The 24,687-nt window shown below is 63.5% G+C and overlaps 2 protein-coding genes across 3 annotated transcripts in view; one reads left to right on the forward strand and one right to left on the reverse strand.

Moving 5' to 3' along the window:
• The first annotated feature begins 8 nt into the window (after positions 1-8).
• On the forward strand, positions 9-3,942 carry VMA22 (vacuolar ATPase assembly factor VMA22). The gene is made up of 7 exons (XM_086871063.1): positions 9-59; positions 362-462; positions 1,048-1,151; positions 1,961-2,052; positions 2,209-2,337; positions 3,095-3,295; positions 3,754-3,942. Exons 1-6 carry the CDS (start codon positions 53-55, stop codon positions 3,265-3,267), a joined length of 606 nt encoding a protein of 201 aa, XP_086727189.1. The 5' UTR covers positions 9-52; the 3' UTR covers positions 3,268-3,295; positions 3,754-3,942.
• Positions 3,943-4,157: 215 nt separating this feature from the next.
• Positions 4,158-24,687, reverse strand: part of UBA1 (ubiquitin like modifier activating enzyme 1) — a 34,194-nt gene continuing 13,664 nt past the window's right edge. Inside the window, exons 11-26 of one of the 2 annotated variants that reach the window (XM_086870981.1) lie at positions 23,190-23,345; positions 22,128-22,238; positions 20,430-20,510; positions 19,281-19,436; positions 18,166-18,331; positions 17,060-17,256; positions 15,845-15,909; positions 14,639-14,834; positions 11,544-11,618; positions 10,297-10,486; positions 9,622-9,710; positions 8,775-8,867; positions 6,996-7,187; positions 6,063-6,164; positions 5,537-5,637; positions 4,158-4,520 (exon numbers count right to left, since the gene is read on the reverse strand). In XM_086870981.1, the coding sequence (XP_086727107.1) occupies positions 4,385-4,520; positions 5,537-5,637; positions 6,063-6,164; positions 6,996-7,187; positions 8,775-8,867; positions 9,622-9,710; positions 10,297-10,486; positions 11,544-11,618; positions 14,639-14,834; positions 15,845-15,909; positions 17,060-17,256; positions 18,166-18,331; positions 19,281-19,436; positions 20,430-20,510; positions 22,128-22,238; positions 23,190-23,345 (2,106 nt within the window). In that variant the 3' untranslated portion in view covers positions 4,158-4,384. Of the gene's footprint in view, positions 4,521-5,536; positions 5,638-6,062; positions 6,165-6,995; positions 7,188-8,774; positions 8,868-9,150; positions 9,319-9,621; positions 9,711-10,296; positions 10,487-11,543; positions 11,619-14,638; positions 14,835-15,844; positions 15,910-17,059; positions 17,257-18,165; positions 18,332-19,280; positions 19,437-20,429; positions 20,511-22,127; positions 22,239-23,189; positions 23,346-24,687 lie in introns of those variants that run through there. The other variant, XM_086870982.1, reaches the window with a different exon arrangement.

The raw sequence follows: 24,687 nt of genomic DNA on the forward strand, positions 1-24,687 counted from the left end.
GGCTGCGATTGGACGGGGCGGGGCCGGGCCTGAGGTCGCGGTGAGGGCGGCGATGGACGGTGAGGGAGGGCCGGGGGGGTTTCGGCTCTCTGAGGGTCCCGGGAGTGCTTGGGGGGGGTCTCCGGGGAGAGTTGGGGGTCCCGGGGGTGCTTGGGGGGGTCCCGGGGCTGCTTTCGGGAGTCTCCGGGGAACTGCGGGTGTTTCTGGGTGTCTCCGGGGATATTGGGGGGTCTCTGAGGGCCCGGGGGGGGTGACACGGGTGACACCGCGGGGACACCGGGCCGCTCCCTGGGCGGTTCTGGTGGGTCTGGGGGAGCCCCCCGGGTGCCTGAGGGACCCTGAGCCCGTCCCCCCTTCCCAGGGTCGCTGTCGCTGTCCCTGGACGCGGCCGCGCTGGAGGTGCTGGAGGCGCTGGAGCTGCTGCAGCAGCGGCGGGAACAGCTGGAGCAGCACCTGCGACAGGTGAGGGGACAGGAGGGGGGACACAACGGGGACACAAAGAGGGACACGCCACAGGGCCGTGTGCTCCCCATGTCCCCAGGGCTGGCTGTTCCTCTGTCCCCCTCAGTGTCCCCAATGTCCCCAATGTCCCCTCAGGGCTGGCTGTCCCCCTCAATGTCCCCAGTGTCCCCTCAGGGCTGGCTGTCCCTGTGCTGTGTCCCCAATGTCCCCTCAGGGCTGGCTGTCCCCCTCAGTGTCCCCAGTGTCCCCTCAGGGCTGGCTGTCCCCCTCAGTGTCCCCAGTGTCCCCTCAGGGCTGGCTGTCCCCCTCAGTGTCCCCAATGTCCCCTCAGGGCTGGCTGTCCCCCTCAGTGTCCCCAATGTCCCCTCAGGGCTGGCTGTCCCCCCCAATGTCCCCGATGTCCCCTCAGGGCTGGCTGTCCCTGTGCTGTGTCCCCAATGTCCCCTGAGGGCTGGCTGTCCCCCTCAGTGTCCCCAATGTCCCCGATGTCCCCTCAGGGCTGGCTGTCCCTGTGCTGTGTCCCCAATGTCCCCTGAGGGCTGGCTGTCCCCCTCAGTGTCCCCAATGTCCCCGATGTCCCCTCAGGGCTGGCTGTCCCTGGCTCAGGCCCGTTACTCCCTGGGCTGTCACCGCGTCTCGTCCCTGCAGTACGGGGCCACCATGGTGCCCCGGGTCCGTGTGTGCCACAGGTGGGGACAGGGGACACTGGGGGGGACAGTGGGACATTGAGAGGACAGTGGGACATTGGGGGACAATGGGACACTGGGGGGGACAGGGGACACTGGGGGGGACAGTGAGACATTGAGAGGACAGTGAGACACTGGGGGGGACAGTGGGACATTGGGGGGGACAATGGGACATTGAGGGGACAGTGGGACATTGGGGGGAGAGTGGGACACTGCAGGGGACATTGGGGGACAGGGGACACTAGGGGGGACAATGGGACATTGAGAGGACAGTGGGACATTGGGGGGACAATGGGACATTGGGGGACAAGGGGACACTGGGGGGGACAGGGGACACTGGGGGGGACAGTGGGACATTGAGGGGACAGTGGGACACTGGGGGGACAATGGGACATTGGAGGGGACAGTGGGACATTGGGGGGACATTGGGGGGACAGTGGGACACTGGGGGGACAATGGGACATTGGGGGGACATTGAGGGGACAGTGGGACATTGAGGGGACAGAGGGACATTGAGGGGACAGTGGGACACTGGGGGGACATTGGGGGGACAGTGGGGGGACAGTGGGACATTGAGGGGACAGTGGGACATTGGGGGACAATGGGACATTGGGGGGACATTGGGGGACAGGGGGACACTGGGGGGGGGACACTGGGGACACTCAGTGGGGGGTGACAGCGACACAGAGGGGGACACGATGACGTTGGGGACACGGGGGGGGTGACACCGGTGTCCCCAAGGGGTGGGGGGAGGGGTGGCAAAGGGACAGCAGGGGACAGAGGTGACGCTGTCCCCGCTGTGTCACCCCCAGGCAGGACCCCGAGGGACGCCCCCACTTTGAGGAGGTGCCTGGAACAGGGGGGGACCCCGAGGACCCCGACCCCCAGCAGGGGGGGGGTGACGGTGAGGGGGGGGTCCCCAAAAGGTCCCCAGTGGGTGCTGGGGGGGTCCCCAAAGGTCCCCAGTGGGTGCTGGGGACGTCACCCGTGGGTGCTGGGGGGGTCCTGGGGGGTTCCTCGCCTGTTTTTGGGGGGGGTCTCTGACTTTTCTCTCCCCCAGGGCTGCGGCAGCGCCGGGGGGCCCCGGAAAAAGGGGGGGTCCCAACCCGGCCCCCCCAGGACCCCCTGGGCTGGTTTGGGGTCCTGGTGCCCCCCAGTCTGCGGCAGGCCCAGGGCAGCTTCCAGAGGGGTGAGGAACTGGGGGGACTGGGGGGAACTGGGGGGACTGGGGGGGACTGGGGGGCACTGGGGGGGACTGGGAGGACTGGGGGGGACTGGGGGGAACTGGGGGAACTGGGGGACACTGGGGGGGACTGGGGGGAACTGGGGGGGACTGGGGGAACTGGGGGGGACTGGGGGGGACTGGGGGAACTGGGGGGACTGGGGGGACTGGGGGGACTGGGGGAACTGGGGGGGACTGGGGGAACTGGGGGGGACTGGGGGGGACTGGGATGGACTGGGGGGAACTGGGGGGACTGGGGGGGACTGGGGGGACTGGGATGGACTGGGGGGAACTGGGGGGACTGGGGGGGACTGGGGGGACTGGGGGGGACTGGGGGGAACTGGGGGGAACTGGGGGGGACTGGGATGGACTGGGGGGAACTGGGGGAACTGGGGGGACTGGGATGGACTGGGGGGAACTGGGGGGACTGGGATGGACTGGGGGGAACTGGGGGAACTGGGGGGGACTGGGGGGGACTGGGGGGGACTGGGGGAACTGGGGGGGACTGGGGGGGACTGGGGGGACTGGGGGGGACTGGGGGAACTGGGGGGGACTGGGAGGAACTGGGGGACCCCCAAAAACCTGTGAGGGTCCCCAAACCTGAGGAATCCCGAGAATGGGGAGAACACCCCAAATCTGGGGCGTCCCCAAAACCGGGGAGGGCCCAAAGGTGACGACCCCCGTGACCCCCTGGGTGTCCCCTGGGTGTCCCCGGTGTCCCCAGGGGTGACGCTGGCAGTGGAGGTGGCCGAGCTCCAGGCGGGGCTGGAGGCTGCGGCAGCGCGGTACCGGCAGCTCCTGCGGCACAAACGTCACCGGGCCGGGGACAGCGGGGACAGAGGGGACAGCCAGACCCCCACGGACACCCCTGGGGACACCGATGGGGACACAGCGTGACACCGAGAACGCCTGGACTCGTCTGCAGGTGACATGGGGGGACAAGGGTGACACAGGGGGGACACACGGGGGGACACCGGTGACACGGGGGGGACACAGGTGACACGGGGGGGACACAAGGGGGGACACCGGTGACACGGGGAGGGCACAGGTGACACAGGGGGGACACGGGGACATGGGTGACACGGTGGGGGGACACACAGGGGACACATTGGGGGACACTGGTGACACAGAGGGGACACAGGAGGACATCAGTGACATATGGGGGACACAGGTGACATGGTGGGGGGACACACGGGGGGACACCGGTGACACGGGGGGACACAGGTGACATGGTGGGGGGACACACGGGGGGACATCAGTGACATATGGGGGACACAGGTGACATGGTGGGGGGACACACGGGGGGACACCGGTGACACGGGGGGACACAGGTGACATGGTGGGGGGACACCGGTGACACGGGGCCGTGCTGACTCTCGGCAGGTGACACAGCTGCCACCAGGGACAGGGGGACAGCAGCACCCACCTGCGGGTGACACCGAGGACGCTGCAGGTGACACCGAGCCCCGCACCTGACTGAGGGGAGGGGTCCCTTCCTGTCCCCACCCCCAATAAAGCCACCGTGGTGTCCCCTCGTGTCCCCACCCCCAATAAAGCCATCGTGCCACCACAGGGCAATTTGTCACCACTGTCACGTGCCACCAGGGCAGTGCCACCAGGGCAGTGCCACCAGGGCAGTGCCACCATGGCGCCATTTGTCACCGGTCAGGTGCCACCACGGCGCCATTTGTCACCGCTGTCACTGTCAGGTGCCACCCCATCAGGGCCATTTGTCACCACCGTCACGTGCCCCCCACCCCATCCCCACGTGACTCAGCCACGCCCCCTTTTTTTTGCCAAGGTCTATATTTATTGGGTGGAACCCAAGCCCCGCCCCCCCCCAAGCCCCGCCCCCACCCGAGGCGGGGGGCGGGGCCGACACAACAACGACTATGGGAGAGGGGCGGGGCCGTGACCGGGGGGGGTGGGGGTGGGCGTGGCCCGTGCGGAGCGGGGCGTGTCCCGGGCGGAAGGGGGCGTGTCCGGGCGGAGGGGGCGGGGCCGAGGGCGCCCCCTAGCGGATGGTGTAGCGCACGTAGGGCACCTCGATGTCGGCGTCGCTGTCGTCGTTGCAGCACAGCTCGAACACCAGAGCCTTGACGTGGCGGCCCAGCTTCTTCTTGGACACCCGAGTGACGATCTCCGACATCCTGAGGGGACAGGGGACGTCAGGGACGGGGTAGGGACACGGCAGGGACACGGCAGGGACACGGCAGGGACAGTGGGGACACGGCAGGGACATGGCAGGGACACAGCAGGGACATTGGGGACACGGCAGGGACACGGCAGGGACACGGCAGGGACAGGGGGACACGGCAGGGACATGGCAGGGACACGGCAGGGACACAGGGACACGGCAGGGACATTGGGGACATGGCAGGGACACGGCAGGGACACAGGGACACGGCAGGGACAGGGGGACATGGCAGGGACACGGCAGGGACACGGCAGGGACAGGGGGACACGGCAGGGACGCGGCAGGGACGTTGGGGACACGGCAGGGACACGGCAGGGACAGGGGGACACGGCAGGGACATGGGAGGGACATGGCAGGGACATTGGGGACATGGCAGGGACACGGCAGGGACACAGCAGAGACACGGCAGGGACATGGCAGGGACATTGGGGACACGGCAGGGACACGGCAGGGACATGGCAGGGACATTGGGGACATGACAGGGACATCAGGGATGGGGTAGGGACATGGCAGGGATGGGGTAGGGACAGAGGGGACATGGCAGGGACATGGCAGAGACATTGGGGATGGTTCCTGTCATCCTGAGGGGACAGGGGACATCAGGGACACGGCAGGGACAGGGGGAACAGTCACTGTCATCCTGCAGGGACAGGGGACATCAGGGACAGGGCCTTTCCTGCCCTACTCCTGTCTGGCCCAACATCCCCGGTGTCCCCCAATGTCCCCAATGTCCCCTCAGTGTCCCCTGATGTCCCCTCAGTGTCCCCCCCAATGTCCCCAGTGTCCCCAATGTCCCCTCAGTGTCCCCCCAATGTCCCCAATGTCCCCCCAGTGTCCCCTGATGTCCCCTCAGTGTCCCCCCCAATGTCCCCAGTGTCCCCAATGTCCCCTCAGTGTCCCCCCAATGTCCCCTCAGTGTCCCCCAATGTCCCCTCAGTGTCCCCCGGTGTCCCCAATGTCCCCTCCTACGGTTGGTCGTGGCGCTCGCGCAGTTTTGCTGCCGGCATGAAGAAGGAGTAGAGCATGGACACGCCCTGGGACAGCATGGTGATCTCCAGCCGGTGCTCCTTCTGTGGGGACACGGGGACATCAGGGACATCGGGGGGACATCAGGGACATTGGGGGGACATCGGGGACATCAGGGACATTGGGGACAGCGGCCACCGCAGGGGCTCGACCATTCCCCAGCGCTTCCCTCTTGGCTGTGTCCCCTCCCAGTGCCCCCCAGTGCCCCCCAGTGCCCCCCAGTGTCCCCCCAGTGCCCCCCCAGTGTCCCCCAGTCCCCCCCAGTGTCCCCCAGTGTCCCCCAGTGCCCCCCCAGTCCCTCCCAGTGCCCCCCCAGTGTCCCCCAGTCCCTCCCAGTGCCCCCCCAGTCCCTCCCAGTGTCCCCCAGTGTCCCCCAGTCCCCCCCAGTGCCCCCCCAGTCCCTCCCAGTCCCCCCCAGTGTCCCCCAGTCCCCCCAGTGTCCCCAGTGTCCCCCCAGTGTCCCCAGTACCTTGAAGTAGGCGAGGAACTGGCGCAGGGTCATCTCCTGCCCGTCCGGCTGCAGCCCCTGCACCTCGAACCGGTCCCACAGCGTCCACTCCACCTCGTAGTACTGGGGACACGGTGAGGGGGGTCACAGCTGGGGGGGACCCCCCCAAAAACCCCCCGGGACCCCCAAAACCCCCCGGGACCCCCAAAAACCCCCCCCGGGGACCCCAAAAACCCCCCCCAGACCCCCAAAAACCCCCCTGGGACCCCCAAAAACCCCCCTGGGACCCCCAAAACCCCCTGGGACCCTCAAATCCCCCCGGCTGTGTCCCCCAGCCCCACTGAGACCCCAAACCCCCCCAGAGACCCCAAACCCCCCCATCCACGCCCCCCCCGTGCCCCCCAGAGACCCCAACCCCCCCCAGAGACCCCCAACCCCCCCCGTTCCACCCCCCCGTGCCCCACTGAGACCCCCAAACCCCCCCAGAGACCCCAAACCCCCCCATCCATGCCCCCCCCGTGCCCCCCAGAGACCCCCAAACCCCCCCAGAGACCCCCAACCCCCCCCGTTCCCCCCCCCCAGTGCCCCCCAGAGACCCCCAAACCCCCCAGAGACCCCAACCCCCCTGTTCCCCCCCCGTGCCCCCAGAGACCCCCAAACCCCCCCAGAGACCCCCAACCCCCCCCGTTCCCCCCCCCCAGTGCCCCCCAGAGACCCCCAAACCCCCCCAGAGACCCCCAACCGCCCCCCCCCCCCCCAGTGCCCACCAGAGACCCCCAAACCCCCCCAGAGACCCCAACCCCCCCGTTCCACCCCCCCGTGCCCCCCAGAGACCCCCAACCCCCCCATCCACGCCCCCCCCGTGCCCCCCAGAGACCCCCAAACCCCCCCAGAGACCCCCAAACCCCCCCAGAGACCCCCAAACCCGCCCCGTCCCCCCCCCCCAGTGCCCACCTTGTTGCGGGGGCAGGCGAGGGGCTCGGAGAAGCCCACGAAGGGCAGGGCGAGGTTGAGGAAGGCGTTTTTGTAGGAGCTGAGCCGGCGGTGCCCCTGCACCAGCTTGAAGAGCTCCAGGCACGCCAGGCCCACCACGGCCGCCGTGGTGGTGGCGATGGCCGGGATGATCTTCCCCGCGATCAGTTTGCTCTGGGGGACGCCAAAAACGGGGCTTGGGGGGATTTGGGGGTTTTGGGGGTTTTGGGGATGGAGCCCAGAAATCAACCTGAGGGTGCTGAGGTTCAGCCAGAGCCTCGGGTGGGGAGGGTTGGGATTTGTGTGTTCCTGAGGAGCTGATGGAACGGGCCCGCAGAGCCCATAAAACAGCTCAGAACCCATGAAACCTCATAAAAACAGCTCAGAACCCCATAAAACCTCATAAAAACCCCATAAAACAGCTCAGAACCCATGAAACCTCATAAAAACAGCTCAGAACCCCAAAAAAACAGCTCAGAACCCCATAAAACCTCATAAAAACAGCTCAGAGCCCATAAAACAGCTCAGAACCCATGAAACCTCATAAAAACAGCTCAGAACCCTAAAAAAACAGCTCAGAACCCCAAAAAAACAGCTCAGAACCCCATAAAAACCCCATAAAACAGCTCAGAACCCATAAAACCTCATAAAAACAGCTCAGAACCCCAAAAAAACCTCATAAAAACAGCTCAGAACCCCAAAAAAACAGCTCAGAACCCATAAAAACCCCATAAAACAGCTCAGAACCCATAAAACCTCATAAAACAACACAGAACCCCATAAAAACCCCATAAAACAGCTCAGAACCCATAAAACCTCATAAAAACAGCTCAGAGCCCCAAAAAAACAGCTCAGAACCCCATAAAACCTCATAAAACAATACAGAACCCCATAAAAACCCCAAAAAACAGCTCAGAACCCATAAAAACACCACAGAAACCCCATAAAAACACCACAGAGCCCATAAAAACACCACAGAACCCATAAAAACACCACAGAAACCCCATAAAAACACCACAGAACCCATAAAAACACCACAGAAACCCCATAAAAACACCATAGAAACAACACAGCGCCCACAGAAGCCATAAAAACAGCTCAGAACCCCATAAAAACCCCATAAAACAACACAGAACCCCGTGAAAACAACACAAAACTCCATAAAAATACCACAAAACTCCATAAAAACAGCTCAGAACCCATAAAAACTCCATAAAAACCACAGCGAAACCATAAAAACCCCATAAAAACTGCTCAGAACCCACAGAACCCCATAAAAGCACAGAAACCATAAAAACACCACAGAACCTACAGGACCCCATAAAAATACCATAAAACCCCATAAAAACCCCATAAAAACCCCACAGAACCCCATAAAAACAGCTCAGAACCCACAGAACCCCATAAAACCCCCCAGTCCCCCCAGTCCCCCCAGTTCCCCCCCAGTGCCCCCCAGCCCCTCTCCCAGTATCCCCCAGTCCCCCCAGTCCCCCCAATCCCCCCTGTGCCCCCAGTCCCTCCCAGTCCCCCCCAGTCCCCCCCAGTCCCCCCAGTCCCCCCCAGTCCCCCCCAGTCCCCCCAGTCCCCCCAGAGCCCCCCCCAGCCCCCCCAATCCCCCCCAGCCCCCCAGTCCCCCCCAGCCCCCCCAGTGCCCCCAGTCTCCCCAGCCCCCCAGAGCCCCCAGCCCCCCCAGTCCCCCCCAGCCCCCCCAATCCCCCCAGCCCCCCAGCGCCCCCAGCCCCCCAGCGCCCCCAGCCCCACCTTGTGCCGGTCGGCCGGGGGGATGTCGTAATTCTCCGCCCGCAGGTTGGAGGCGGCCACGATGAAATCCATGTGGAAATTGGTGTCATCGTCCTGGGGACACCCGGGGGACATTGGGGACATCGGGGGACATTGGGGACACCCAGGGGACATTGGGGGGACAGCAGGGACATTGGGGACACCCAGGGGACATTGGGGACACCCAGGGGACATTGGGGACACTTGGGGGGTTTGGTGTCATCGTCCTGGGGACAGCGGGGGGACAGCGGGGACATCAGGGGACATTGGGGACATCGGGGACATTGGGGGGGTTTGGTGTCATTGTCCTGGGGACATTGGGGGGACATTGGGGACACCCAGGGGACATTGGGGACATTGGGGGGGTTTGGTGTCATCGTCCTGGGGACACCCAGGGGACATTGGGGACATTGGGGGGGTTTGGTGTCATCGTCCTAGGGACAGGGGGGGACATTGGGGGGACATTGGGGACACCCAGGGGACATCGGGGACATCGGGGACATTGGGGGGGTTTGGTGTCATCGTCCTGGGGACAGCGGGGGGGGTTGGGGACACTCAGGGGGGGGTTGGGGGTGCTCAGGGGGGGTCAGGGTCAGGTTTTGGGGGGCCGGGGTCACTCAGGGGGGGTCAGGGTCAGGTTTTGGGGGGTCAGGGTCAGGTTTTGGGGGGTCGGGGTCACTCAGGGGGGGTCAGGGTCAGGTTTTGGGGGGTCGGGGTCACTCAGGGGGGGTCGGGGTCAGGTTTTGGGGGGTCGGGGTCACTCAGGGGGGGTCAGGGTCAGGTTTTGGGGGGTCAGGGTCACTCAGGGGGGGTCGGGGTCCGGCCCCACCTTCTCGAAGTCGATGGGGAACATTCGGAACCCCGGCAGCTCCTCGGGGCTGGGCAGCGACGCCTTCAGCTCCTCCAGGCGCCCGTCGTCTGCGGGGGGCACCCGTGGGACCCCCAGAGCAGCACCCAGGGACCCCCAGGGACCCCCAGTGACACCCAGGGACACCCATGGGACCCCCAGTGGCACCCGTGGGACCCCCAGGGACCCCCAGTGACATCCGTGGGACCCCCAGAGCAGCACCCAGGGACCCCCAGGGACCCCCAGTGACACCCAGGGACACCCAGAGCAGCACCCAGGGACCCCCAGAGCAGCACCCAGGGACCCCCAGGGACACCCAGGGACCCCCAGTGGCACCCGTGGGACCCCCAGAGCAGCACCCAGGGACACCCAGGGACCCTCACTCACTCCCAGTAAATCCCAGCCCAGCTTCCAGTAACTCCCATTGCCCCCAGCCCCTCTCCAGTTGCCCCCACCCCTCTCTGGTTGCCCCCATCCCCTCTCCGGTAGCCCCCAGCCCCTCTCCGGTAGCCCCCATCCCCTCTCCGGTAGCCCCCAGCCCCATTCCGGTAGCCCCCATCCCGTCTCCGGTAGCCCCCAGCCCCTCTCCGGTAGCCCCCATCCCCTCTCCGGTAGCCCCCAGCCCCTCTCCGGTAGCCCCCAGCCCCGTGGCCGCACCCAGGGCGGCGCTGGCGCTCTGCAGCTCCTGGTCGGACACGTGGATCCTGACCCCGGCCTTGGGGGCGAAGGGGGGGACGCGGACGTGGCGCAGGAGCTCGGCCACGGCCGCCCGGTCCCGCGAGCCCGCGATGCCGTAGCTCTGCGCGAACAGGTTCGCCGCCGCCACCACGTAATCCAGGTGCAGGGGCTGCGGGGGACGGGCACTGGGTACCGGGGGGCACCGGGGGGGGACTGGGGGTCCTGGGGGGGGCCTGGGGGTCCGGGGGAGGCCTGGGGGTCCGGGGGGGGCCTGGGGGGACCTGGGGGGGACCTGGGGGGGGCCTGGGGGAGCCTGGGGGGGCCTGGGGGGGACTTGGGGGGGCCTGGGGGGCACCTGGGGGGGACCTGGGGGCGCCTGGGGGGGACCTGGGGGAGCCTGGGGGAGCCTGGGGGCACCCATGGGGCAGGGGGGGTACCTGGGGGGCACCTGGGGGGGACCTGGGGGTCCTGGGGGGGACCTGGGGGAGCCTGGGGGCACCCATGGGGCAGGGGGGGCACCTGGGGGGGCCTGGGGGTCCGGGGGGCCTGGGGGGGACTTGGGGGCACCTGGGGAGGGACCCATGGAACAGGGGGGGTACCTGGGAGCATCTGGGGGGGACTTGGGGGGGACCTGGGGGGGACCCATGGGGCAGGGGGGGTACCTGGGGGGGACTTGGGGGGGACCTGGGGGTACCCATGGGGCAGGGGGGGCACCTGGGGGCATCTGGGGGGGACTTGGGGGGGACCTGGGGGGGACCCATGGGGCAGGGGGGGCGCCTGGGGGCACCCAGAGGGGTAGAGGGAGCACAGGTGACATCCCCAGCCCCCCGAGGTGACACACAGGTGACACACAGGTGACACAGGTGACACACACAGGGGACACACAGGTGACACACAGGTGACACAGGTGACACACAGGTGACACAGGTGACACACACAGGTGACACAGGTGTGCCCCAGGTGACACGGGTGACACACACAGGTGACACACAGGTGACAGGTGACACACAGGTATGACAGGTGTGCCCCAGGTGTGACACAGGTGACCCAGGTGACCCAGGTGACACACACAGGTGACACACACAGGTGACCCAGGTGTGCCCCAGGTGACCCAGGTGACACACACAGGTGACACACAGGTGTGCCCCAGGTGACACAGGTGACACACCCAGGTGTCCCCAGGTGTCCCCAGGTGTCCCCAGGTGTCCCCAGGTGTCCCCACTCACGTTGTCGGGGTCGAACACGAGGGGGTGGGGGCAGCGCTTGGGCCCCGACCAGAACAGGGTCCCCGAGTTCGTTTTCTGTGGGGGCAAAATCATCAGCGTTAACGAGGTAATTAACGGAGATTAACGAGCCCATCGTTACTGTTAATGAGCTGACAATTAACACATTCATTATTAATATTAATGACGCAATCAAGGCATCCTCAGCTGCCCTTGGCAGATACTGAGGTAATAGAGATTCAGGTAAACGAGGTAATTAACAGACTTAACGAGGTAATGGGTGTTAACGAGGTAATTAACGGACTTAACGAGGTATTGGGTGTTAATGAGATAATTAATCAGTGTTAACGAGGTAATGGGTGTTAACGAGGTAATTAATCAGTTTTAACGAGATAATGGCTGTTAACAAGGTAATTAATCAGTTTTAACGAGGTAATGGGTGTTAATGAGGTAATTAATCAGTTTTAAGGAGGTAATGGGTGTTAACGAGATAATCAGTGTTAACGAGGTAATGGGTGTTAACGAGGTAATTAATCAGTTTTAACGAGGTAACGGGTGTTAAAGAGGTAATTAATCTGAGTTAACAAGGTAATGAGTGTTAACGAAGTAATTAATCAATTTTAATGCGGTAATAGGTGTTAACGAGGTAATTAATCAGTTTTAATGAGGTAATGGGTGTTAACGAGGTAATTAATCAGTTTTAATGAGGTAACGGATGTTAACGAGGTAATTAATCAGTTTTAACGAGGTAACGGGTGTTAATGAGATAATTAATCAGTTCTAATGAGGTAATGGCTGTTTACAAGGTAATTAATCAGTTTTAATGAGGTAACAGGTGTTAATGAGATAATTAATCAGTTTTAACGAGGTAACGGGTGTTAATGAGGTAATTAATCAGTTTTAACGAGGTAATGGGTGTTAACGAGGTAATTAATCAGTTTTAATGAGGTCACGGGTGTTAACGAGGTAATTAATCAGTTTTAATGAGGCAATGGGTGTTAACGAGGCAATTAATCAGTTTTAATGAGGTAATGGGTGTTAATGAGATAATTAATCAGTTTTAATGAGGTAATGGGTGTTAATGAGATAATTAATCAGTTTTAATGAGGCAACGGGTGTTAACGAGGCAATTAATCAGTTTTAACGAGGTAATTAATCAGTTTTAACGAGGTAAGGGGTGTTAACGAGGTAATTAATCAGAGTTAACAAGGTAATGGGTGTTAATGAGGTAATTAATCAGTTTTAATGAGGTAACGGGTGCTAACGAGGTAATTAATCAGAGTTAATTAAGGTTAATTAAGGGGTGCCCACCTGTCCTGGCCGATGCTGGGGTAAACGATGCAATGGCGAGGGGCTAAATGAGCTCTTTGGGGTTAATGGGGTAATTAATTTGGGCTAATTAACCTAACAAGGCTAGCAAGGTAATTAAGGGGTAATTAACCTGTCCCGGGGGGAAGTTGTGCAGCAGCTGGATGGGGTTAATTAGGTTGGGGTTAATGAGTTAATGGGGGTCCAAATGAACTATTTAGGGTTAGTAAGGTAACCAATAGGAACTGTCAATGTAATTAACGAGGCTAACGAGCTAATTAGGGGTAACGAACCTGTCCCGGGGGGAAGTTGTGCAGCAGCTGGCGGATGTTTGGGGTAACGAGGTTGGGGTTAATGAGGCAATGGGTAACTAGATTAATTATTTAGGGTTAATAAGGTAACCAATCAGAGCTGACACTGTAATTAACGAGGCTAACAAGGTAATTAGGGGTAATTAACCTGTCCTGGGGGGAAGTTGTGCAGCAGCTGGCGGATGTTGGGGTTAATGAGGTTGGGGTTAATGAGGCAATGGGTAACTAAATGAACTATTTAGGATTAATAAGGTAACCAATAGGAACTGTCAATGTAATTAACGAGGCTAACGAGGTAATTAGGAATAACGAACCTGTCCTGGGGGGAAGTTGTGCAGCAGCTGGCGGATGTTGGGGTTAATGAGGTTGGGGTTAATGAGGCAATGGGTAACTAGATTAATTATTTAGGGTTAATAAGGTAACCAATCAGGGCTGACACTGTAATTAACGAGGCTAACGAGGTAATTAGGGGTAATTAACCTGTCCCGGGGGGAAGTTGTGCAGCAGCTGGATGGGGTTAACAAGGTTGGGGTAACGAGGTTGGTGTTAATGAAGCAATGGGTAACTAAATGAACTATTTAAGGTTAATAAGATAACCAATCAGAGCTAACACTGTAATTAACGAGGCTAACGAGGTAATTAGGGGTAATTAACCTGTCCCGGGGGGAAGTTGTGCAGCAGCTGGCGGATGTTGGGGTTAATTAGGTTGGGGTTAATGAGTTAATGGGGGGCCAAATGAACTATTTAGGGTTAATAAGGTGATCAATGGGGGCTGACACTGTAATTAACGAGGCTAACGAGCTAATTAGGGGTAATTAACCTGTCCTGGGGGGAAGTTGTGCAGCAGCTGGCGGATGTTTGGGTTAACGAGGTTGGGGTTAATGAGGGAATGGGTAACTAAATTAATTATTTAGGGTTAGTAAGGTAACCCATCAGGGCTGACACTGTAATTAACGAGGCTAACGAGGTAATTAGGGGTAATTAACCTGTCCCAGGGGGAAGTTGTGCAGCAGCTGGATGGGGTTAATGAGGTTGGGGTTAATGAGGGAATGGGTAACTAAATGAATTATTTAGGGTTAATAAGGTAACTAATCAGAGCTAACACTGTAATTAACGAGGCTAACGAGGTAATTAGAGGGTAATTAACCTGTCCCGGGGGGAAGTTGTGCAGCAGCTGGCGGATGTTGGGGTTAACGAGGTTGGGGTTAATGAGGGAATGGGTAACTAAATGACTTATTTAGGATTAATAAGGTGATCAATGGGGGCTGACACTGTAATTAACGAGGCTAACGAGGCAATTAGAGGTAATTAACCTGTCCCGGGGGGAAGTTGTGCAGCAGCTGGCGGATGTTGGGGTTAACGAGGTTGGGGTAAATGAGGCACAGGGTAACTAAATGAACTATTTAAGGTTAATAAGGTAACTAATCAGAGCTAACACTGTAATTAACGAGGCTAACGAGCTAATTAGGGATAACGAACCTGTCCCGGGGGGAAGTTGTGCAGCAGCTGGCGGATGTTGTTGCTGTACTGGCGGTGCCAGTGCCGGCAGGCCCAGGCCACGCAGTCGGGCCAGGCTCGGGGCCGGTCGCTGACCAGGCTGCGCTGGACGGCCTCGAGAACCTCCAGGGGCTGCGTCCCCGCCAGGCGCAGCGTCCGCTCCAGGAACTTGGGGTCCCTGGGGAAATGGGGGTGCAGGGGGGGTTATGGGGTCCCTGGGGGTTATGGGGTACAGGGGGGGTTATGGGGGTCCCTGGGGGTTATGGGGGCGCAGCGTCCGCTCCAGGAACTTGGGGTCCCTGGGGAAATGGGGGTACAGGGGGGGTTATGGGGGTCCCTGGGGGGAAATGGGGGTGCAGGGGGGGTTATGGGGTGCAGGGGGGGGTTATGGGGGTACAGGGGGGGTTATGGGGGCGCAGCGTCCGCTCCAGGAACTTGGGGTCCCTGGGGAAATGGGGTACAGGGGGGTTATGGGGTGCAGGGGGGGTTCAGGGGGTTCAGCGTCCACTCCAGGAACTTGGGGTCCCTGGGGAAATGGGGGTGCAGGGGGGGTTATGGGGTCCCTGGGGGTTATGGGGTCCCTGGGGGTTATGGGGGTTCAGCGTCCACTCCAGGAACTTGGGGTCCCTGGGGAAATGGGGGTGCAGGGGGGGTTATGGGGTACAGGGGGAGTTATGGGGTACAGGGGGGATTATGGGGGTCCCTGGGGGAAATGGGGTTCAGGGGGGGTTATGGGGGTGCAGGGGGGGTTATGGGGGTGCAGGGGGGGTTATGGGGGTCCCTGGGAGTTATGGGGGTACAGGGGGGGGTTATGGGGAATCCCAAAAAGGCGACGGGATTTCTTGCAGGAGTTTGGGGTTCCAGGGGAAAGGGGGGTGCAGGGTCTGCTCCAGGAGTTGGGGGGTCCCTGGGAGAGTCCCGTGGGATTTGGGGGGGTTCTCAGGGTTTCGGGGGGGTTCTCAGGGATTTGGGGGGGTTCTCAGGGATTTGGGGGGGCTCTCTGGGATTCGGGGGGGCTCTCTGGGATTTGGGGGGGCTCTCTGGGATTTGGGGGGGTTCTCTGGGTTTCGGGGGGGTTCTCAGGGATTTGGGGGGGTTCTCAGGGATTTGGGGGGGTTCTCAGGGATTTGGGGGGGCTCTCTGGGATTTGGGGGGGTTCTCAGGGATTTGGGGGTGCCCCCCACTCACATCAGGTACTGGTTGACGTTCTCGGCCGGCTGCTTGAAGAGCCCCTCGAACTCGTCACGCGCCCACTGCGGAACGGGGGGCGTCACCGCGGGGTCCCGGCCCCAGGGACGCCCCAAAACGGGCCCAGGACCCCCCCAAATCCCAACCCCAGCTCCGGGACCCCCCAAAAGAGCAAACCTGGAGCCTGGGACGCCCCAAAACGCGACCCCTGCGCTGTCCAGGACCCCCCAAACCTCACCCAAAACCACCCGGGCTCCCTCCAGCCGCACAAAAACGGTGCCCCACGAGCTGCCAGGTGTTCCTGGGGACACCTGGGCACACCTGGACTCACCTGGGCACACCTGGGGACACCTGGGCACACCTGGGGACACCTGGGCACACCTGGGGACACCTGGACTCACCTGGGGACACCTGGGCACACCTGGACTCACCTGAACTCACCTGGGGACACCCCTGGGCACACCTCGACTCACCTGGACTCACGTGGGGACACCTGGGCACAGCTGGGGACACCTGGACTCACTTGGGGACACCTGGACTCACCTGGGGACTCATCTGGACACACCTGGGGACACCTGGGCACACATGGGCATACCTGGGGACACACCTGGACTCATCTGGGCACACTTGGACTCACCTGGACTCACCTGGGCACACCTGGGCACATCTGGTCTCACCTGAACTCACCTGGACACACCTGAGCACACCCCTGGGGACATCTGGCTACACCTGGGCACACACCTGGACACACCTGGGCACACCTGGGCCGCCCTGGACTCACCTGGGGACACCTGAGCACACCCCTGGGCACACCTGGGCACATCTGGTCTCACCTGAACTCACCTGGACACACCTGAGCACACACCTGGACTCACCTGGGCACACCTGGGCAGCCCTGGACTCACCTGGGGACACACCTGGACTCACCTGGGCACACCTGGGCAGCCCTGGACTCACCTGGGGACACACCTGGACTCACCTGGGCACACCTGGGCACACCTGGACTCACCTGGGCACACCTGGGTGCCCCTGGACTCACCTGGGGACACCCCTGGACTCACCTGGGCACACCTGGGCACACCTGGACTCACCTGGGCACACCTGGGTGCCCCTGGACTCACCTGGGGACACCCCTGGACTCACCTGAGCACACCCCTGGGCACACCTGGACACACCTGGACTCACCTGGGCACACCTGGGCGCCCCTGCACTCACCTGCAGCGTGTGCTCGATGGCGTTGGGGAAGTTCTTGAGGGTGCAGATGGGAATGGCCTTCTCGGGGGGGTCCTGGCTGGAGCTGTAGGACTCGCTCAGGAACGGGATCACCACCTGCACGTTGCCCTTGGTGCCCAGCGTGCCCGACTCCAGCAGCGGCTTCCGGTAATAAACGCAGCGCCGGTCCATGTACAGCCCTGCCCGGGGTGGGGGGCACTTGTGGGGCAGCCCGGGGGGTGTGGGGCACACCCAGGGGACCCTAAAGGGATATAGGGCACCCTACAGGGATATAGGGGATCCTACAGTAACCACAGTCCATGTACAGCCCTGCCCGGGGTGGGGGGCACTTGTGGGGCAGCCCAGGGGGTGTGGGGCACCCCAAAAGTGCAGCCCCAGGGCTATGGGGCACACCCAGGGAACCCTAAAGGGATATAGGGGACCCTACAGGGATATAGGGGATCCTACAGGGATATAGGGGATCCTACAGGGATATAGGGGATCCTACAGGAACCACAGTCCATGTACAGCCCTGCCCGGGGTGGGGGGCACTTGTGGGGCAGCCTGGGGGGTGTGGGGCACACCCAGGGGATATAGGGTACACTCGTAGCTATGGGGCACAGGAGCTATAGGGCACACCCAGGGCTATGGGACACTCTCAGCTATGGGGCACAGGGACTATAGGGCACAGGGGCTATAGGGCACAGAACTATGGGGCACAGAACCACGGGGCACAGGAGCTATGGGGCACAGGAGCTATAGGGCACAGAACTATGGGGCACAGGGGCTATAGGGCACAGAACCATGGGGCACAGGAGCCATAGGGCACACCCAGGGGCTATAGGGCACAGGGGCTATGGGGCACAGGAGCTATAGGGCACAGAACTATGGGGCACAGGAGCTATAGGGCACACCCAGGGCTATGGGGCACAGGAGCTATAGGGCACAGAACCATGGGGCACAGGAGCTATGGGGCACACCCAGGGCTATGGGGCACAGGGGCTATAGGGCACAGGAGCTATAGGGCACAGAACCATGGGGCACACACAGGAGCTATAGGGCACTCTCAGCTATGGGGCACAGGGGCTATGGGGCAGCCCCACACTCACGAGCATCCACGTTGTCCAGCGCGTTGGCGACGCCGTCCAGCCCCTCGAAGAAGTCGTCGTCGTAGACGCGCTCGGTGTCGGGCCCCACGCGGTCGGTGCGGCTGCACACGCGCAGCGCCGGGTTCATCTCCCGCGCCGCCGCCGCCGCGCGCTCCGACTTCAGCTTCTGCAGCGGGGGGAGGCGATGGGGACACGCCCGGGGACACGCCCGGGGACACGCCCGGGACACGCCCGGGGACACGCCCAGGGACACACCCAGGGACACGCCCCGGGACACGCCCAGGGACACGCCCATGGGACACGCCCGGGGACATGCCCGGGGACATGCCCGGGGACACGTCTGGGACACGCCCAGGGACACACCCGGGGACACGCCCAGGGACACACCCAGGGACACACCCAGGGACACACGCCCGGGGACACACCCGGGGACACGCCCAGGGACATGCCCGGGGACACGCCCGGGGACACGCCCAGGGACACACCCAGGGACACGCCCCGGGACACACCCAGGGACACACCCCCGGGGACACCCCCGGGGACACACCCAGAGACACGCCCGGGGACACGCCCAGGGACACACCCATGGGACACACCCATGGGACATGCCCATGGGATACACCCACTGGGACACTCCCAGGGACACGCCCGGGGACACACCCCCAGGGACACACCCCGTGACACACCCATGGGACACTCCCTGTTGAACCACGCCCCTTGGACCACGCCCTTACAAGCTCCGCCCCTTTCCTAACCCAGCTCTGTCCCTGCTGTCCCCAGCTCTGTCCCCCCCTGCTGTCCCCGCTGTCCCTCCCTGTCCCTGTCCCTCCTATCCCCAGTGTCCCCGCTGTCCCCAGCTCTGTCCCCAGCTCTGTCCCTGCTGTCCCCAGTGTCCCCCCCCACTGTCCCCGCTGTCCCTGTCCCTCCTGTCCCCCGTGTCACCAGTGTCCCCCCCCAAGCTCTGTCCCCGCTGTCCCCACTGTCCGTCCCTGTCCCTCCTGTCCCCGGTGTCCCCCCTGTCCCCCCCAGCTCTGTCCCCCCTGTCCCCCCTGTCCCCCCCAGCTCTGTCCCCGCTGTCCCCAGCTCTGTCCCCACGTCCCCTCCCCGTGTCTGACCGTGACGTCCCAGGGCCGGAACAGGAACTGGCGGTTGAGGTTGGATTTCTCGATGGTGTCCATGTCGGTGACGGTGACGCCGCCCTCGGGGCCGCAGCCCAGCCCCACCATGGCGAAGTTCTTGAGCAGCTCGCAGCCGATGGCCCCCGCCCCCACCTGCAGGGGACACGCCAGGGGACACGTGGGGACACTGGGGGACAGGGGGGGACACGGGGGGACACGGGGGGACAGGGGGGGACAGGTGGGGACACGGGGGGACAGGGGGGGACACGGGGGGACAGGTGGGGACAGGGGGGGACACTGGGGACATTGGAGGACACGAGGTGACACAGGTGACACAGGTGACACAGGAGGTGACACAGGAGGTGACACAGGTGACACTCGAGCTGACACTGGAAGTGACACAGGTGACACAGGAGGTGACACTGGAGGTGACACAGGTGACACAGGAGGTGACACAGGAGGTGACACTGGAGGTGACACAGGTGACACAGGAGGTGACACAGGTGACACAGGTGACACAGGTGACACAGGAGGTGACACAGGAGGTGACACTGGAGGTGACACTGGAGGTGACACAGGTGACACAGGAGGTGACACAGGAGGTGACACAGGAGGTGACACAGGTGACACAGGAGGTGACACAGGAGGTGACACAGATGACACAGGAGATGACACACAGGTGACACAGGAGGTGACACAGGTGACACAGGAAGTGACACAGGTGACACAGGAGGTGACACAGGTGACACAGGAAGTGACACAGGTGACACAGGAGGTGACACAGGTGACACAGGAGGTGACACAGGAGGTGACACAGGAGGTGACACAGGTGACACAGGAGGTGACACTGGAGGTGACACTGGAGGTGACACAGGAGGTGACACAGGTGACACTGCAGGTGACACAGGAGGTGACACAGGAGGTGACACAGGAGGTGACACTGGAGGTGACACAGGTGACACAGGTGACACAGGAGGTGACACAGGAGGTGACACTGGAGGTGACACTGGAGGTGACACAGGAGGTGACACAGGAGGTGACACTGGAGGTGACACAGATGACACAGGAGGTGACACAGGTGACACAGGTGACACTGGTGACACAGGTGACACAGGAGGTGACACAGGTGACACAGGTGACACTGACCACGAAGTATTTCTGTGCCCCCAGCCTGGCCTGCAGCTCGGCGCCGAACACGGCGATCTGTCCGTCGTAGCGGCTGTTGCGCTGGGGACAACGCGACACCGGCGTCACCCGGCGCTGTCACCCAGCGCTGTCACCCGGCGCCGTCACCCGGCACTGTCACCTGGCACTGTCACCTGGCACTGTCACCTGCCAGGGGACACCCCCGGGGGTGACAGCAGCCGTGTCCCCCCCCCCCGAGGAGCGAGCCGTGTCCCCAAACGCTGGGGCCCTGAATGATGTCCCCACCTCGAGGTGACACCGCCCAGGGGTGTCCCCAACCCCCCCAGGTGTGTCCAGGTGTGTCCCCAGGTGTGTCCCAGCCCCCCCAGGTGTGTCCCAGGTGTCCCCAGGTGTCTCAGGTGTGTCCCAGCCCCCCCAGGTGTCTCAGGTGTGTCCCCAGGTGTCCCCAGGTGTCCCCCCAGGTGTCCCCAGGTGTCTCAGGTGTGTCCCCAATGTCCCCAGGTGTGTCCCCAGGTGTCCCCAGGTGTCCCCCCAGGTGTCCCCAGGTGTCTCAGGTGTGTCCCAGCCCCCCCAGGTGTCTCAGGTGTGTCCCCAATGTCCCCAGGTGTGTCCCCAGGTGTCCCCATGTCCCCTCACCGGCCGGCACTGCTCCTCGCTCAGCAGGCTCTCGTGGTTCCCAGCCCCCCCAGGTGTCCCCAGGTGTCCCCAGGTGTGTCCCCAGGTGTCCCCAGGTGTCCCCAGGTGTCCCAGGTGTGTCCCCAGGTGTCCCCAGGTGTCCCCAGGTGTCCCAGGTGTCCCCAGGTGTCCCCAGGTGTCCCCATGTCCCCTCACCGGCCGGCACTGCTCCTCGCTCAGCAGGCTCTCGCGGTTCCCAGCCCCCCCAGGTGTCTCAGGTGTGTCCCCAGGTGTCCCCAGGTGTCCCCAGGTGTCCCCAGGTGTGTCCCCAGGTGTCTCAGGTGTGTCCCCAGGTGTCCCCAGGTGTCCCCAGGTGTCCCCAGGTGTGTCCCCAGGTGTCTCAGGTGTGTCCCCAGGTGTGTCCCCAGCTGTCCCCATGTCCCCTCACCGGCCGGCACTGCTCCTCGCTCAGCAGGCTCTCGCGGTTCCCAGCCCCCCCAGGTGTCCCCAGGTGTCCCCAGGTGTCCCCAGGTGTCCCCAGGTGTCCCCAATGTCCCCAGGTGTCCCCAGGTGTCCCCAGGTGTCTCAGGTGTGTCCCCAGGTGTCCCCAGGTGTGTCCCCAATGTCCCCAGGTGTCTCAGGTGTGTCCCCAGGTGTGTCCCCAGGTGTCCCCAGGTGTCCCCATGTCCCCAGGTGTCCCTCACCGGCCGGCACTGCTCCTCGCTCAGCAGGCTCTCGCGGTTCCCAGCCCCCCCAGGTGTCCCAGGTGTCCCAGGTGTCCCCAGGTGTCCCCAGGTGTGTCCCCAGGTGTCCCCAGGTGTCCCCAGGTGTCCCCAGGTGTCTCAGGTGTGTCCCCAGGTGTCCCCAGGTGTCCCCAGGTGTCCCCAGGTGTCCCCAGCTGTCCCCATGTCCCCTCACCGGCCGGCACTGCTCCTCGCTCAGCAGGCTCTCGCGGTTCCCAGGTGTGTCCCAGCCCCCCCAGGTGTCCCCAGGTGTCCCCAGGTGTCCCAGGTGTCCCCAGGTGTGTCCCCAGGTGTCCCCAGGTGTCCCCAGGTGTCCCCAGCTGTCCCCATGTCCCCTCACCGGCCGGCACTGCTCCTCGCTCAGCAGGCTCTCGCGGTTCTCCTCGGGCAGACACTCCAGCGCGTCGAAGTAAAGCCACTGCGTGATGGGGGTGAACTTCCCCGACACCGCCTGCGCGACACGGGGACACCGTGGGGACACCGTGGGGACACCGTGGGGACACCGCGGGGACACCGCGGGGACAGGGGGACACGATGGGGACACCGTGGGGACACCGTGGGGACACCGCGGGGACACCGCGGGGACACCGTGGGGACAGGGGGACACGATGGGGACAGGGGGACACGATGGGGACAGGGGGACACGATGGGGACATGGGGACACGATGGGGACTCGATGGGGACACAATGGGGACGCGATGGGGACGCGATGGGGACACGATGGGGACACGCTGGGGACACAATGGGGACGCGATGGGGACGCGATGGGGACGCGATGGGGACACGCTGGGGACATCAGGACATGGGGACATGGGGACACTGGGGACATGGGGACACGCTGGGGACACGGGGACATTGGGGACAGGCTGGGGACATCAGGACATGGGGACACGATGGGGACACGCTGGGGACACGGGGACACAGGGACATCGGGACGGGGGACATGGGGACATTGGGGACACGCTGGGGACAGTGGGACATGGGGACATTGGGGACATGCTGGGGACAGTGGGACATGGGGACACTGGGGACATTGGGGACAGGCTGGGGACAGAGCACTGACCCCCAGGTGACACACAGGTGACACACACAGGTGACACATACAGCTCACACAGGTGACACAGGTGACACACAGATGACACAGGTGACACAGGTGACACAGGTGACACACAGGTGACACAGGGGTGACACACAGGTGACACACAGGTGACACACAGGTGACACAGGTACCTTCATGACCTCCTGTGCCGCCAGCCCCCCGATGAAGGCGTTGACCGGGGCCAGCGCAGGTGACACAGGAGTGACACAGGGGTGACACACACAGGTGTGACAGGTGACACAGGTGACACAGGTGACACAGGTGACACAGGTGACACACAGGTGACACAGGTGACACAGGTACCTTCATGACCTCCTGTGCCGCCAGCCCCCCGATGAAGGCGTTGACCGGGGCCAGGTCCCCGCTGGCCTGGAACGCCAATTCCCGAACCAGATCCTCGTCCAGCTCCGTCCCCGGGGCCACCTCCCGGCTCAGGGCCACCACCTCGGCCGCGTCACCCTGGGGGACACCGGGACAGGTGAGGGGACAGGGGACAGGTGAGGGGAGAGGTGAGGGGACACAGGGGACAGGTGAGGGGACACAGGGGACAGGTGAGGGGACAGGTGAGGGGACAGGGGACAGGTGAGGGGACAGGTGAGGGGACACAGGGGACAGGTGAGGGGACACAGGGGACAGGTGAGGGGACAGGTGAGGGGACACAGGGGACAGGTGAGGGGACACAGGGGACAGGTGAGGGGACACCGGGGACAGGTGAGGGGACGGGTGAGGGGACACCGCGACAGGTGAGGGGACACAGGGGACAGGTGAGGGGACACCGGGACAGGTGACAGGACAGGGGACAGGTGAGGGGACAGGTGAGGGGACACCGGGACAGGTGAGGGGACAGGGGACAGGGGACAGGTGAGGGGACACAGGGGACAGGTGAGGGGACAGGTGAGGGGACACCCAGGGGACACCAGGGAGGGGTCAGGAGCAGTGGGGAAGGGGCTGGTGGCCTCCAGTGTCCCCAGGGTGTCCCCAGGGTGTCCCCAATGTCCCCAGTGTCCCCAGGGTGTCCCCAGGGTGTCCCCAGGGTGTCCCCAGTGTCCCCAGGGTGCCCCCAGTGTCCCCAGGGTGTCCCCAGGGTGTCCCCAGTGTCCCCAGGGTGTCCCCAGTGTCCCCAGTGTCCCCAGGGTGTCCCCAGTGTCCCCAGGGTGTCCCCAGTGTCCCCAGGGTGTCCCCAGACCTGGTGACGGGGCCGCGGGGCGCGCCCGTGCTGCCGCAGGAAGCGGTGCAGGCCCTGAGCCCCCAGTGTCCCCAGTGTCCCCAGGGTGTCCCCAATGTCCCCAGGGTGTCCCCAGGGTGTCCCCAGTGTCCCCAGTGTCCCCAATGTCCCCAGAGTGTCCCCAGGGTGTCCCCAGGGTGTCCCCAGTGTCCCCAGGGTGCCCCCAGTGTCCCCAGGGTGCCCCCAGTGTCCCCAGGGTGTCCCCAGTGTCCCCAGACCTGGTGACGGGGCCGCGGGGCGCGCCCGTGCTGCCGCAGGAAGCGGTGCAGGCCCTGAGCCCCCAGTGTCCCCAGTGTCCCCAGTGTCCCCAGGGTGTCCCCAATGTCCCCAGGGTGTCCCCAGGGTGTCCCCAGTGTCCCCAGGGTGTCCCCAGACCTGGTGACGGGGCCGCGGGGCGCGCCCGTGCTGCCGCAGGAAGCGGTGCAGGCCCTGAGCCCCCAGTGTCCCCAGTGTCCCCAGTGTCCCCAGGGTGTCCCCAGTGTCCCCAGTGTCCCCAGGGTGTCCCCAGACCTGGTGACGGGGCCGCGGGGCGCGCCCGTGCTGCCGCAGGAAGCGGTGCAGGCCCTGAGCCCCCAG

Source organism: Cyanistes caeruleus, chromosome 34 (genome assembly GCF_971803275.1).
Source record: "Cyanistes caeruleus chromosome 34, bCyaCae1.hap1.1, whole genome shotgun sequence".
Lineage (NCBI taxonomy): Eukaryota > Metazoa > Chordata > Aves > Passeriformes > Paridae > Cyanistes > Cyanistes caeruleus.